This window comes from Leuciscus leuciscus, assembly GCF_965113295.1.
Source record: "Leuciscus leuciscus genome assembly, chromosome: 3".
In the NCBI taxonomy this organism is placed as follows: Eukaryota; Metazoa; Chordata; class Actinopteri; order Cypriniformes; family Leuciscidae; genus Leuciscus; species Leuciscus leuciscus.
In genome coordinates, this window is record NC_138727.1 from 12,700,413 (window position 1) to 12,715,657 (window position 15,245).

Sequence of the window (15,245 nt, forward strand, 5' to 3'; positions counted from 1 at the left end):
TACAAATGCATATGATGTTTACAAATTAGTTAGACTCCCCTAATGAAGTGGATTTAAAGGTTGAATAAAATCTGAAAGTAGTTTTTATCTGTGTTTGAGCAACTAGCTCTACTGTCAGTCTCTCAGAGCATTGCCCTGCATACTGAGTGGGTTAGAAAGGCACATCTGGCAAACTCGTTTCTATACAAGACTGCACATGTTGCCACAGGTCACGTGAAGACTTGAGACCACATCAAGAGAAAACACCATTCTGTTGCACCGTCAGTCACTCCCTCATTATCTGCCGCTAATTTCTTTGCACTTTGTCATTTTTATGACAGGAAATATGCATGGTTGTGATGTTAGATTATCAGGTCAACCTGTAACAATCAATGTGGGAGTAATAAATCAATTAAATGCAACAATATTACTGTGTTCTGAAGAACACAGAACAGACTCTTTTGTTTTTCATGTTTTATATGCAAAATAATTGTATTATTAGAAATCACTCCATAAACAATGTTTTTATCTTTTCAGCTTACAAGCATATGAATTTAATTAAAATGAATCTTTTTTTTTTTTTTGAGGAATGAACAGAAACATTATTAAGTAGAATCAAGAATCAAGTTGTGCTTTATTGTCTAAAACGACTCAACAACACATATTTAACACGTGAGTACATATAAAATGATCTAGTAATGATTCATTAGTATGACAAAGCCAACCAGGAACTAGTCTTGTGTACGTTATTTCACACAAAGTCTGCGGTTTATTTGAAGATCAAGAATGGCAGGTATAGATGGCATAACTGGTGTGACAAATTATACCTGCGTCAGTCTCTTTCAGTCCATCTTTTCCACTTTATTACACTAGTTAGTTATGTTTTTTCCTTTTTTCTTTGTTTTAGTGTTGACTATAAACCAGATGGAGAGTGTTAATAATCTTAGTACATAAGAAATGGTTAATGTTTTTAATGTCATCATATATAGTAATAATCTGAATATCAGATACGACCTTGAGTCTTTTTTTCTCTCTTGCTCGTCTACTCTATGAATGGCCCCCCCGAAAGTGTTAAACTTGCTTCTTCCCTTTCTCCAGTTTGTGTTTTAATTTTTAAGCTTTCTTCTTCCGTTCTGCTGTCTACCAGCTGTTGCCAGTGTTTTTTGTTCCTTCTACAACCTTCTTTCAGAGGAGAACAGGACTCACAAATGCTGGCCAGAGCCTGGAAAAGAAGGGCAAAGAGAGAGAAAGAGTAGGTATAGACTATATTCTTCTTTTGCAAGGTGGAGGCACAGCATTGCAGCAGAAATGCCTCTTACTCACTAAACACACATACTTTTGTGTTCTCACACATTTCTAACAGGATGTGTGCAGGCAGGCCCTCACCTCATAGAGTGGAGAGCAAATCCCATCGATATAGTCAACCTGCATGTGAGGTAACCGAGAGGAGTTTTCACGGTCCATCACATCCTGTGAGAAAGAGATTCAACTTCTAATTGGACAACATAACTATTTGTAAAAAAGAGAATTATTTTGGAAACTATAATATAATATGCCCCGTCTTCCTTTTAAATACAGTATCTTCCTGTACAAAAGTAATGAAGTAGAGAAAGTTAACACATAACTTTAAACTTACAATTGGCTGAATGTTGAATTCACACTTTTCTCTGTCTCCTTGTGCATAAAATTCGGTTGCTACAAGTTCAGCAATCTGTTGAGATGACGAGAAAGAAAGAGAAATGTGTGTATGTGCGAATACAAGTGTGTTTCTACACTTGAATGCATGTGTGGATGTGGTGTATCTGCATGCATGCATACAAATGTGTGTGTGGGAGATGCTCACCCGCTTCTGAACTGGCCATGGTTTGGTTATTGCACATATGTCACTTGCTGTCATTAGCATTGACCTATTTAGATCAGGAACATCAGTTAATATAGAGACAGGAAGTGGTTACAAGAAAAACACAAAGTGGTGAGTGTTTCCTGTTCTTGTGCTGTTCTGCAGTCAGATACAATGACAGCAGAAAAAAGAGAAACAGAATAATTCATATGTGTATGTGCTGTTTTAAGTACAAGAAACGTGTATGTTTTTCTCACTGTATGTGAGAATGTGCATCAGATTAAATGTATTTTTTATTATTATTATTTTTAGTCATAAATGAGTGAATGTTGTGCATTAAAGTGCATATTCTTCAAAGTATATTGTGTATATGTTTTTACCTCAGCAGTTCTCTATGTCCTTCATCCTTCCAAAGACAGCTGTTATTCTGAGCAAGTTTAAAGAACTTTGTTCTCTTCCTATAGTTAAATAAACCCATACAGCCACATTTAGTTTGTTGTGTTTTAACATATTTTGTGTGAGAATCTATGTTTAAGCTTGAATTGGAAAAGGATTATAGCTTACTCTATATAAATAGTAAGGTCTGTTGCCAGAATGTTCTTCTCAATCATCTGCACACAGGCCCTGTATTCCTTCAATGAGAGCGAGCTCAGAATCTGACTGCCCTGAGAGAGAAGAGGGGTGGGAAGTATGAAACAGTTGTGCATGGACATGAATTAATTCATTTATGAATAGATGGATCGATGGACAAATGAACAACTGGATGGGTGGATAGATGGACAGACAAATTAACAACTGGATGGATGGATGGATGGACAGACGGACGGACGGATGGACAAATGAACAACTAGATGGATGGACAATTGAACAACTGGATGGATAGACAAATGAACAACTGGATGGATGAATGGATGGACGGACAGACAGATGGACAACAGGAGAGATGGATAACAGGATGGACGGATGGATGGATACATGGATAAATTATGCTATGGATGGATGGATGGATATTTATTGTACGTTATGAATGGATGGATATTCATTGTTTGTTATGGATGGATGGATGAATGAATGAATAGTTAATATGAAATATATGATGTGATGGATTGATGGATAAATGATGTTATGAATGGATGGATGGATAATTTATGTTATGAATGGATGGATAAATAGTTGGATGAAAGGGTGGATAAATGATATTATGGATGGATATTATGAATGGACCGATGGATGGACGGATAATTGTGTTATTTGGATGGATGGATCAACAAATAATTTTATGAATAGATGGATGGATAAATTATTTTATGAATGGATGGATAGATAGATGGATGGATCAATTATGTTATGGATGGATTAATGGATGGACGATGTTATGCATAGATGGATGGATAATTATGTTATGAATGAATGAATGAATGGATGGATGGATAAATTATTTTAGAAATGGATGGATGGATGATTAATGTATGGATGGAAGATGTTAGGAATGTATGGACTGAAGGATAAATTATGTTATGGATGGAGGGATAAATAATGTTATGGATGGATGGATAAATGTTAAGGATGATGGATGGATAAACAATGTTATAAATGGATGGATGGATGGATGGATTAACAATGTTATGAATTGATAGATGGATGGATGGATGAAAGAATGGATAGATGTTGATAGATCTTACGGGATTGTTGAGAATGAGAAGGCACATGTCATTATGATGGTGCTCTAGGGATGAGTGACCATACAGCTGTGCCAGAGGCTGGTTACTCCTTAAACACAGAGAGAGAGAAAGATAGGAGAAAGAGAAAAAGAGAATACCAAGATGCACTACAGACTGTACGAATGCATTATTTGCTAGGTCAAAATATTAAAGAAATTTACAGTGTTTAATGCCTGGTTCAGATTACACGATTTTTTTTGTCTGTTACGATAGTCACTGTGTCAAATTACACGATTTTGACTCCTAAAAATCTTGTCATGTCGTGGACAAGAAACATGTCAGACTACACGTTGTTTTCCGACCAGTCATCGCGAGCCGTCTCACACACTCATTCACTCGCACATATACACACGCTCACTCACATAGCCTACAGGCACTCACACACGCACTCACTATCTCACACACACACACACACACACACACACACACACACACACACTCACTCGCACATCACTCACTCGCACATACACACTCACTCACATACACACACACTCACTCACATACACGCACACACACATGCTCTCTCACTCACACTCACTCTCGCGCACTCACTCACTCACTCACTCTCTCACTCGCGAACACACACTCTCACTCACTCTCCCTCACTCACTCACTCACTCGCGCGCCGTCGTCGTGAGGAGGACGGTTAAAAAATGAAACATGCTAGTCTTTCTGTCGTGAAGCATCGCAGACGCGACGTAGGTTGTCGCCCACTATTTGACGCATTATACGAAACGATCGAATCATGCGTCCCGACGCCCGTTGTCGTTTGCGAATCCCCACGACACCCTACGTCAAACGGATCGTGCCAAAATCGGGCTAAAATCGTGTAATCTGAACCAGGCATAAATGTGTGTCCAAATACTTATTAGGCCAATGTAGCTGCATAGCATTACTGAAGTTTAGAATATTGTTTATAATACCACCATAGTCAGAGATGTTCTTTATCAAAGTGGGGGTTGGAGTAGTGTGTAGCCTACTAGTTTACCTCTCTATGTAAGAGTTATTCACGCCTCTATGGTCCAGATCATGGCTCAGACTGGCAATCATGAGAGCAAGAACCTCCAGACTGCTAAAATTACTCTGGATTAAAAAACATGAGAGATTAAGTAAACTTGGATTAACACCAAATGTGAGGGCAATGAAATATCAGAGATTTGGGAGGACATGGATTAATTAACTAATAATTTGCTTAACCCTCATGCTTCCCTCGCACTTGTAACACATCTTTCCCTCGCGGGTCAAAATGACCCGAAGCCCTTAAATTATACTTTTTTTTTTTTTCCAGAAAGCTTCTTTCATTTAATTTGTATAATATTTTGTCTATTTTTTTGTTATTTTATTTTATATTTTTTTTATCTTTAAATTGCTAGATCGGATCAATAAATAATAAATAGTCATTTAAGCACATTCATCACATTCTTTCAACTTAAATTCAAAATAACTAACAATTTCATGCATAACCCTTTTGATTCAGCTCAAAATATCTTATATTGGGTGTCTTTGATGACCTTTTGTGGAAAAAAAATATTGACATGATATTTCATGACTCTTGAAAGTAATTTCATGATTACTTATAGCTCTGTTTGGAGCAAATGAGCTGTTCCGCTGGGCCCAAAAAGTAATTTCTCTTCAGTATGCATTCAGATACACATGTATATATTATAAAATATTTTTTTGGTAAAGTTTTAGCAGTTTTAGTAAAAATGTAGCTTTTTTTGTTTTTTTCTATGTGTACTGAAGCATTCCTCGCATTCCATTCATTCCTATGGGGGTCAGATTGACCCGCGAGGAAAGGATTTGTTACTTTTTTAAATTTCAAACACAAAACTCCTCGAATCCATTACATAAAAAAAATTTAAAATAAAAAGATTAGGACAAATTGTTTATCGACAGACGATGATTCTGACCTTTAGCTCCTTTGTCTGCAGCATGACAAACATACACTGGGCAGTACGTAATGCATGACTCCAGTTATGATAGACCACATTGTTCCTGTAGCACTTCCTTATGCTCAAAACCCACTGACACAGGATCTGAAAAAAAAAAGGGAAATACCAATTCTAGAGCCATAGCTTACATGTAAGTATATTACTCAAACTTGATTGTGATTTTAGTTATTTAGAAGAGCCAAGCAGGATTAAACCAGAAACCTTGTAGTCAATGCTGAAATCCTGGGGCAAATTAAGATCCAGGAACATGCGCACAACGGCCTGAGTCATGGCAGTCTGGGACATATTAAAATCACTGAAGCCAAAATCCAGTAGACAGAGTGCATCTGCTGACGGGATGACGGACTCCTGGAGGAGAGGAAAGCGAGGGGAAATGGGAAGATTATTGATTAAATCTTTCAAATGACACACTGAAAAAATGTCCTGGGCTGAGTGGTGCAACTGACAAAACCACAAACACACACAATAATAAACGACCCTAATCACAGGAAGTTGCAAGTTCCTTTATTACATCAACAATTACAGGCTTTAACGCTGAAGTTATAACTAAGTTATTAATAAGTTAATTTAGTCATCAGTGCGGTTGTAGAAGAATTGGAGGTACTTTTCAAGAAAAATAAAAGGAAGTATTAAAAAAAATTACCTCCAAGTCATGAATCTCCTCTTGTGAAACAGAGATTTGATAAGATAAGACCTATAGGGGCAAACACATACACACCCATAATACATACACATGAAAAGAAAAGAAAAACAATGTACAGTCTGTTCATTTCTAAATTCTGTAGTACTTTTAAATTATGATGCCATGTGTATGAATTAATTCCTGTGTAAATCAAGTGTCTTGTGTGATTGCTGAGTCAGCATTCAAATCACTTACTCATTATTCTTACAATAAGAAGTGATTTCCAGTGACTCAAAAGGAATGGGATGGCATATCCTACCTCTTTAGTTACAGCCAGCCTGGCTCTGGTTTTATCTGCCTTCTGCTGCGTGTTGAAGTTCTGCAATCCTAGAGCACAGTACACCGCAAAGTCTTCCAGGAGGAGCTCATCAGCTCGGCTAAAAACTTCTGTCTCAGCGAGGGCCACGTTTCTTTTATTGACTAGCTGGCACACACCTATACGAAGAAAACAATATGTATGCTGTCTAAATAGACTATTTTCATACCAGTATCATTGTCAACCCTCTAAATTTCTTTGGAGATGAACAGAATGGGAAGTAATATATTTGAACTGAGATCACAAATAAGATCTTTTAAATTGCATCAATGACATTAAAAAGGGAGCAAATGGAGACTTTTTGAACCTAGAGTTAAAAGACCCCAGTTAGATCATGTGTCTCCTCTTCAAACAGGAAAACATCACAAACTGTGCTCAGATTTCCTAAGTCTGGGATTTCCGTATGAAAAATTTCTTCCCAAATCCTTCCCAAACCAAATGATCTGAATGATGTATTCCATGTTAAATTTAGAGCTGTATACTCTTATTGTATGTAATATAATATAACATGGTCTCTTGAGCTATAAATGAACAAATCTGAACAACCAAAAAATCCTCTGGGAAAACATGATGACAGAGTTTTCGTTCATTTGAACAATACAAGACTGTCTAAACATTTACCTACTGAATGACATTACCTCTCTGTTTGCCTCTCAGAGGTGTGCCGATCAAACTTCTGACCTGAGGGACCTTGGAAATCTGGGCCTTGGAGAACACACAAAAACAGTGTATGTCAGGGGGAAAAAAATACTGTACTTTTTGGTCACATGATGATATGTTTTTCCCTATTTAAAAAAAGGAAGAAAGACTATGAAAATATGTCATTGCTGGTTTCCAAGTGGAAATATGATCTCAATCACTACATTAGCAAAGGTATTTATACCAACAGGTATAGTGTATCAACTTACAGGCCTGTTGACAAAGTTCAGCGTCTCCATAGAGTTTTGCACATGAACAGCATACATGTAGCTGATGTCACTGGTGTCACAATCCCTGAAGATTACATTCACATCTGCCATTTTATATTTAACTTATACTTGCATAAAGGTTCTGTACATAAACTTGCTCATTGTATGCATATGAATACAAATGTTTTATTTCTTTTTTGTTTGCTAAAGTTTTAGGGAGAAATATAATAATAGAGAAGACTATTATTATATGACTTTCAACATTATGTGCTCAAACAAACCAAAGTAAATGTTATTGTGTGTTGTGATCAAATTGTAAATGTACATTTATTTACCTTGTGGAACATTGGACAGAGCAATTGGTTTCTTCTATATGGACCATCCTTGAGAAAGGCCCCTTCAAGACATAAAAAAACCCCGGGTCTATCAGTCAACTTATCAAGCTGTTTTTAGTAATTCAGTATCATAAGAATTTTATGAGCTTTTGTGTTGTTTTTTAACCTTTACAAGAAATTAAATGAAAGTGAACGACTTAAGCAAGAGCAAAACCAAAACTTTACAGATGCTAATACACAAATGAATCATTCTCCATAAACGTATTCATTTTTGTACTACCGTGGAGCTGTCATCTGAGATGAAAACAGTACAGAATTGTGCTTTTGTCACTGGCAGGATGACAGCAGCCAGTTTGCTGAGCATGTCATCCACAGAGGGGTAGTCATGTGACACCAGCTGGGCCAACTCCAGCAGAATCTGTCAATCAAATCCACCACAATTATAACCTCAATGAATTCTAAAAACAGTGAATTTAAGATGAATCCCTAAGGGTACTTTTTAAGTTAATTGCTAATTGTACTGTATATTGTACAAATATCTTATTTTTAGTTAGTTCTGTCAGTTATGTCTCCTTCAGAGGAATCACTTCTGTTGACGCATTCCTCATTTGTAAGTCACTTTAGATAAAGGTGTCTAAAGCCGCGTTTCCACCGAAATTACCCGGAACAATTTGTACCAGGAACTTTTTTCCCAGGAACTTTTTTCGCCTCAGACCGGTTGCTTTCTGCGTTTACACCGCGGGCTAAAGTACCGGGAAGGTAAACCAGTCTGCGACGGACAGTAATCAGTTGCGCTTGCGCCCATAGACTATAAAAGGGTTGCGCTACATTTATAATAAGTATGGAGGAGATTCAAACTGTGCTGCAGTTATGTATTGGTTTACTAACGAGGTAATTAACAAAACAAAATAGACGAGCACTGATACTAAAGCGTGTTCAGAAAGCTCGTATGCGTATAAAATTAGACAACGTATGTTATCAGTTATTGTGAGATGCCTGGGACGAACGCGCAAAAAATTCCTCTTTCGCAAATACGCTTAAAAAAAGCCTGAACCCCGTCTATCAATCATAAATAGTGACAGTCTTGTAAATAGTTGTTTGTTACAAACCTCAAAGCGCTATTTCAATCCTGTTATAGTAAATTTGTAACATGGTTTGGAGTGCCTTGCAATAGATGACAATGTGTAAACATAATGACTTAATAATAAAAGAGACGAGCACTGATAAAGTGTGTTCAGTAAGCTCGTAATGCTAACGTTAGATATAAAATGTGTATGTTATCAGCTATTGCGGACATTGACCGTGAGATGGCTGGGACGAACGCGCAGAAAGTTTCCTCTTCCACAAATACTCTTAATAAAGCCTGAAACTCCTCGCCAGTCCACCAGTTTTTTTTTTATTAAATTCCATATTTGCTGACAGACAACTCTTACTGCATGAAGCCACGACACGAACCGCAATAGATTTTTTACAAAGGGAGGTTAAAAATAAATAAAATGCTGCGTGGAATCATCCAACCAAAATGCGGCGTGAACACAACCAATCAGCTTGTGCAGCGCACAAGTCCCACCCCTGAAAGTTCCTGAACTTTGAATAAAATTATGTAAAGTCTGTGTGATTTACCTGGTTGCGTTTGCTCTCTTGTTCAGAACTCTCACACAGCTGGCTGTTTTCCAGGATCAGTCCGAACAACACCATATGTGACGACAGAACCTAGTGGCAAAACACGTTCTCATTATTTGACTCATCCATTCAAGTCACATGACAGTAGTTAGCTTTAATTATTTATTAGAGATACCTAGTCTACGTCACAAAATTCATATTAAAATGTAATGTGTAATTAACAAAAAATGTACATTTACTCTGTATTAGTATTTTGAAAGGCAAAATGTATGCCATGTTTAATATTGATCAATACTTGCTTTCTCATCTTGCTTGGAGAAACAGCTGTCTACGCATGTGCCTCGCCTGCTTTTGTTCACAGCCATGATGACACCTATAACCTGGCAAAATCAGTCCATAGACAAAAACAAATGAATGAAAGACTGACTACAGATACAAATAATTCAATATAAAAAATGTAGTACAACCAATCTTGTTTGCAATATTGGACAAATAGCATAGTGACAATAGTCCAACCTCCTTTTTGTGGTTGAGGATGGGCACACTGAGAATACTCTTGGGCCCGTCTTCTCCTGTCTCATACAGTTCAATCTGAAATCTTGGATCCTATAAAAGGACAGTTCAAATCCGTTATTCGCATTATTCAGTGCACATTAGTTTAAAACCTTGCATCACTATGTTATCTCTGTAATGATAGTGTATTTTGTTTTATAACTGACTGCAATCAAACGTGAGAAATTTCAGAGGCATAATGGGATAGAACCCTGGAAGAGGGCCAAAGATGTGAGTTGTGGCATGTTTCTGAGAGAGATACCGGTAAAGTTTCTGTGCTATTAATTCTGTCTCTCTCTCTTTTATGCTCACATTCTGTCAGCTGTCACAGTAACAAACCCGGGTTTAAACTTGGAGCAGAGAAGATTTTCCTTCCCACGGATATGCCTCAGAGCGCATAAAGACTAACAAGTAGCCTACATGCAATCTCATCTCTCGTTCCCACACATATTCAGTTCCAATAAACCTAAAGGTGAGGATGATATATTTGTATAACATAAGTATATAAGTTATTATTTTTTAATGTATCCATCTGTCAACATTAAATATTTAATTGTGCATGCTCATTTCCCCTATTTTTACTTTGAGATTACCTTCGCCATCATATAATGCTCACTTAAATGTAATCTTTAAAAACACTTATAATTTAATAACACTGTTAAATGTAATCTTTATCAAATCTCAAAATGAATAACCATTATTCATATTATACTATAATAGGTTTTGAGGCCTAAAATCAAATGTAGCATTTAATTTTCTTTTAGTTTCTAGTGTTTTCATTTTAATTTATTTAGACAAAAAAAGTATAGATTTATTGTATATCGGTTCATCTGCTCATAGCTTATTTCATACTGCACAGAATTATGTTGCAATGCCTAAAGCAACTTGTAGATTTAAGATTATTTGTTTTAAAATTTTAAACTTTTATTTTAATTAATTTACAAAATAGTATAGAAATGTATTGCCAATTATTTATTCATAATTGGAATTTCATTCTTATGATTATTTATTTGTTCATGTCATTATCGAATACTGCTGTAAGACCTTTGAAGTCACCCCAGAAGTCTTTAAAACTGTTAAAAGCCCTAAACAAGCTCTGAATAACTTGTCACAGTCTGACAACTTAAAGCGCCTTGGATTAAAGGGGTAATTGGATGTCCATTTTCCACAAGTTAGACTCCAGATTAGACTTGACATGGAACAACCCTAATTTATTACCTCACGGGCATCCCTGATGTTAAGAGGCATCCCAGAGCTGACCACATATCCCATAATGCACTTGTCCCACTCTGCCTGTGTGTAGTCGTAGACAGACTCCTCATTTGATTGGAAGACAGGACCCAAACACTTTACACCTGTTTTGTCCACGGTCGTCATTGAGAAACAGCAGCTCTGAGCCTGAGTGATTTCACAAAGATGTTGTAGGACCTGAAGACAGGTATTTTTGTTCTGTAGTAGAGGTCTATTCGGACCACCAACGAGCCGCATCATGAAGTTACAGGACTCGCCTCTTCTACACTGTCCCGCTGGTCTTGAGGAGCTCAGAGAACGTGGCAAACACGTTGACCTTGACACACAAGATGAAAATGGAAAGTATGTAGACTGCAATGATTGAAGAGAACGCTCCCCACCGGGGTCCAAACTCTCAGGATTATCAATCTGATGGACGGAAAAGAAGGAGTGTGGTCTTTTCATTGTGGCAGGGTGCAGAATCCCTCGAGAGGGCCCACACATAGGGTGGGACACCCTGCGTCTGCCAAGAATAGTCATCCTAGACCTTGGCTCAGTTATGAGGGTTTGGGCAGCTTGCGCTCTTTCGACACAGCCATTCACCAGATGTCTAAGAAGAGAAGGGACACAGCAGATTAAATGGCACTGCTAGCAATTTGGGCAAACCCATCCCTCAAAAAGATTTCCTTTACTGGTTAATGTATTATTTTTCAATTTAAAATCATTTATAAGGAACGAACTCTGAAATGCTGAAATAGTTACTTTGCTACTTAGTTACTTTGTGTTGGTGTTTAAGGCTCCTGTTCTTAATGGAACTACAAAAGTAAAAGTTTGAGTGTGCCATATATTATATAAATAACAGGTAAATAAAATGTATACACTACCTTTTAAAAGTTTGGCAAAAACATTATGGCCTGGTTCTACAGACAGTACTTAGAATAGATTAAGCTAGGATTATGCATTAGTTTAATTAATTGGTACATATAATTAGCTTTAATAAATGCGTCTTAGAAAAAAAAACATTACTGGTGTGCATCTTGAGACAAAACAGTGGCACTGAAATATTTTAAGATATGTCAGTGCAAGTTGCTTTCAGTTAAAACAGCTCAAACATGAATTTTAGTCTGGTTCTAACTTAAGTCTTGTCTGTAAAACTGGGGGTATACCTCGTAGAAACCTAATCTGGTGCTATTTAGAACCATTTTTCTGACTATGCAATTTTTCCAACTTTAAGACTTGAAGAATGAATATGCATGATTCACATCACATCATTTAATTACAAGATTTTTTTTCACACACTCAAAGATTCACAGATACCACTACACTGCTCACCTTGAAGATCTGCTAAAGTAAGACCTGGCAGAATCTGAATGATCATCCAGCCATGCCTTCACTCTCTCGCTTTCCTGTCCCATCCTGAATCCCAGTCTCTGGGTTTTGGCACCTGGGGTCCAGAGCGGTGAGAAGAACCATCCAGCACTGGTTATGACACTCTGTTCTTTCTCGCTGTCATTCCTCTCCACACGAGCACCCTTCTCTCCATTCTTCCCTTTTTTACCAGATTTGGATCTGGACCCTTGAGACCCCCTGCGGGTTGAGGTGACTCCATACCTGCCTTCAGCAGGCAAAGAGGACAGGGACTCCGTGTGCAGACATGGCATGCTTTCTCTCTTTTTTCCTCTCTCCAAATGCAGATGCTGATAGGCAAGTTGCTGGACCTTCCTGAAGGAGTGATAAAAGAGAAATGAAAAGCACAGATGCACGGTCGCTGTCCAGGGCAGGTCAGAGGATTAAGCTTTTCTGTCACCAGCTACATTAACAACTCAACTCGTCACAGTGGATCTGGAGACTAATCTGTTACATAAAACAAATCCCTGAAATATCACACTAGGTTCTATGTTGCCCATTCAGGGAAATGGATTAGTGTCCCAGAGAACTATTAATGACTTTGCACTCTTGTCTTTAACTCACTCTACCTGCCAAAGAGCTATTAGAAAATGTCAAGCGGACATACATAGACAAATCCCACATGATCCAAACCCAGATAAAGCAAACTGATTAAAGACTAGAACAAAGCACGAGGACAGTGAACACACTGAACATGGAGTTTCATGTTAATAACACACATTTAAGTAACACATTTAAATGAGTTTTTATGATATAACAGATTATGATATTCCAAAATAATTTATGTCAGAAGAATGTCATCATCAGGACTTTCCAAGTTTGTGGTTCAGTCATGGGCAGAAAATCTTTAACCACATTCCTTTTTTCTAGAAAGCACTTCATCTTCCCCTACGAAAGTTTCACTGCAGAAAAAAAGTTGTACAGTGCAACGAGTTATGCTATAACTCGTTTTTAATGAGAATGCCAAAGCTCCTTATGTTAAAGTGATATTGTGATGCAATATTTATAAAGTCCACAAAAGTAGGCTACACCAAGTACAATATTTCAAAAGTATAATATATAAAGTAGGCCTATAATATAATTATGTAAAGTATAATACTTCCAAGTATAAAAATGTCTTTACTATTTCATTGCATTGAATTTCAAGTGACACCGCCATGACAATAGCCCAGCCTACATCTCTTTGAAAATGTATTTGATATTAGCGTCCTCTACTGGTAACGTTACTTCCAAAAAGAAGAAAAAATTGAACCAGAGGCTTGCCTTTTTTACCTGAGCGACGTGAGTCACGTGACGAACTTTCTGTCAACTGCGGCTGCCTGACTTCCAACGGATGAACTTTGTATCGATAGGGCCAACTACAAGTGGTAAAAAAGTACATTTTTCATTTTACTAAGCGTTCATACAGTTTTATTACAGGGTTAAAGGGTTAGTTAACCCAAAAATGAAAATTCTGTCATTAATTAGTCACCCTAATTAACTTAAATAACTGCTAAGTAGTTCCAAATCCATAAGACTTTAGTTTGAGGGTGAGTAAATATAATGAAAATGAAAGTTTTGGCCTGAACTATACCTTAAAAAGTGCTTTTAGGCAATTTCTGCGCCACTAGCGGCACCAAATTGAATTGCAAAAATGATAACTGTTTCCAAACAGGTTTTTAGGTATTACTATTATTACTACATGTTCTACGATATAGACTACATACAGGTAATAAACCATCTCAAACGCGAATTTTGAAGACGCTGTAATATGTTTTTATAACCGGTCACATTTACCGTTGCCATTCAAACAACCGTTTTGGCGCTCAAGTGGCGTGACAAATCGCTGTAGTTGTCAGGTACGTTTATGGTCAGGTAACGTTAGCCCTGTTTTTGCATGCTATAATGTGACCAAACTGTAACGTTACATCTTCGTGGTTGTAGTAGCCTTATTGTTGGCAACGTCCGTTAAAAAAAAGTGTAAGTATAATAATTTATGTCAGATAACACATTTATCTGACATAAATTTGTTGCCATTGTTGGCAACAAATTTTATGTTTAAATTATGGCTGTAGTTAATTGATGTTGTAGTATAAAAAGAAAGTCTCATCTAGTAATTTTTAACTACAGACCTTTTACTCAGTTAAACATATTATGCTTATGTGGCATTGCTTTGTTTACAGTCAGAAATGGCAAAATTAAACAAGTAGTTTAAATTAACGTTACCAGAAATGTTTATGCATAACCTTACAATTATTACTCAAATGTTTGCTTCCTTAGTTTTGACATTTGTTCAATCTAACCTTCCCATCCTACTGTTTATTAATATCTACACACACTAGGGGGAGCAACTCAACAAGTTTTCAGAGGATCTTCATGTCTTCCCAATTTAATCATAATACAGTATTTCCTTGCAATCTGTCAAACCTCTTTTCACATTCATGTACCCCTTTCTCTTACCTCAAATGTGTATATTTGTCCTTCCATTATTTGCTTTCTTTTATCTGCATTTCCTCTTTCATCCTTCCCATTTTGGATGTCATCTTTCCACATTTCCCATCAGTCTCATTGTGGCACACATCTCACTCCAATGAATATCTCTGGCTCCACTGCATCCCAGATTATCTTGCCTCTCTTCTCTTGCTTCTCCCTGATTCCTCATCTACTCTCCTCTCCGAGCTCATTCCTCTTGTCACCTGCAGTGGGAGGGGCAACTGTGGA

The 15,245-nt window shown here is 37.2% G+C and overlaps 1 protein-coding gene across 1 annotated transcript; it reads right to left on the reverse strand.

The window, feature by feature from the left end:
* Positions 1-594: 594 nt before the first annotated feature.
* Positions 595-15,193, reverse strand: pde5aa (phosphodiesterase 5A, cGMP-specific, a). The gene is made up of 23 exons (XM_082165866.1): positions 14,985-15,193; positions 13,827-13,903; positions 12,471-12,860; positions 11,127-11,748; positions 9,873-9,962; positions 9,656-9,736; positions 9,357-9,446; positions 8,014-8,151; positions 7,734-7,795; positions 7,399-7,483; positions 7,129-7,195; positions 6,434-6,609; positions 6,136-6,186; positions 5,694-5,840; positions 5,451-5,576; positions 4,529-4,623; positions 3,502-3,589; positions 2,384-2,484; positions 2,200-2,277; positions 1,823-1,886; positions 1,616-1,690; positions 1,366-1,449; positions 595-1,201 (listed from the first exon to the last, which is right to left on the reverse strand). The coding sequence occupies exons 3-23, from the start codon at positions 12,797-12,799 to the stop codon at positions 1,022-1,024; spliced, it is 2,829 nt and encodes a 942-aa protein (XP_082021992.1). The 5' UTR covers positions 12,800-12,860; positions 13,827-13,903; positions 14,985-15,193; the 3' UTR covers positions 595-1,021.
* Between the last annotated feature and the right edge of the window lie 52 nt (positions 15,194-15,245).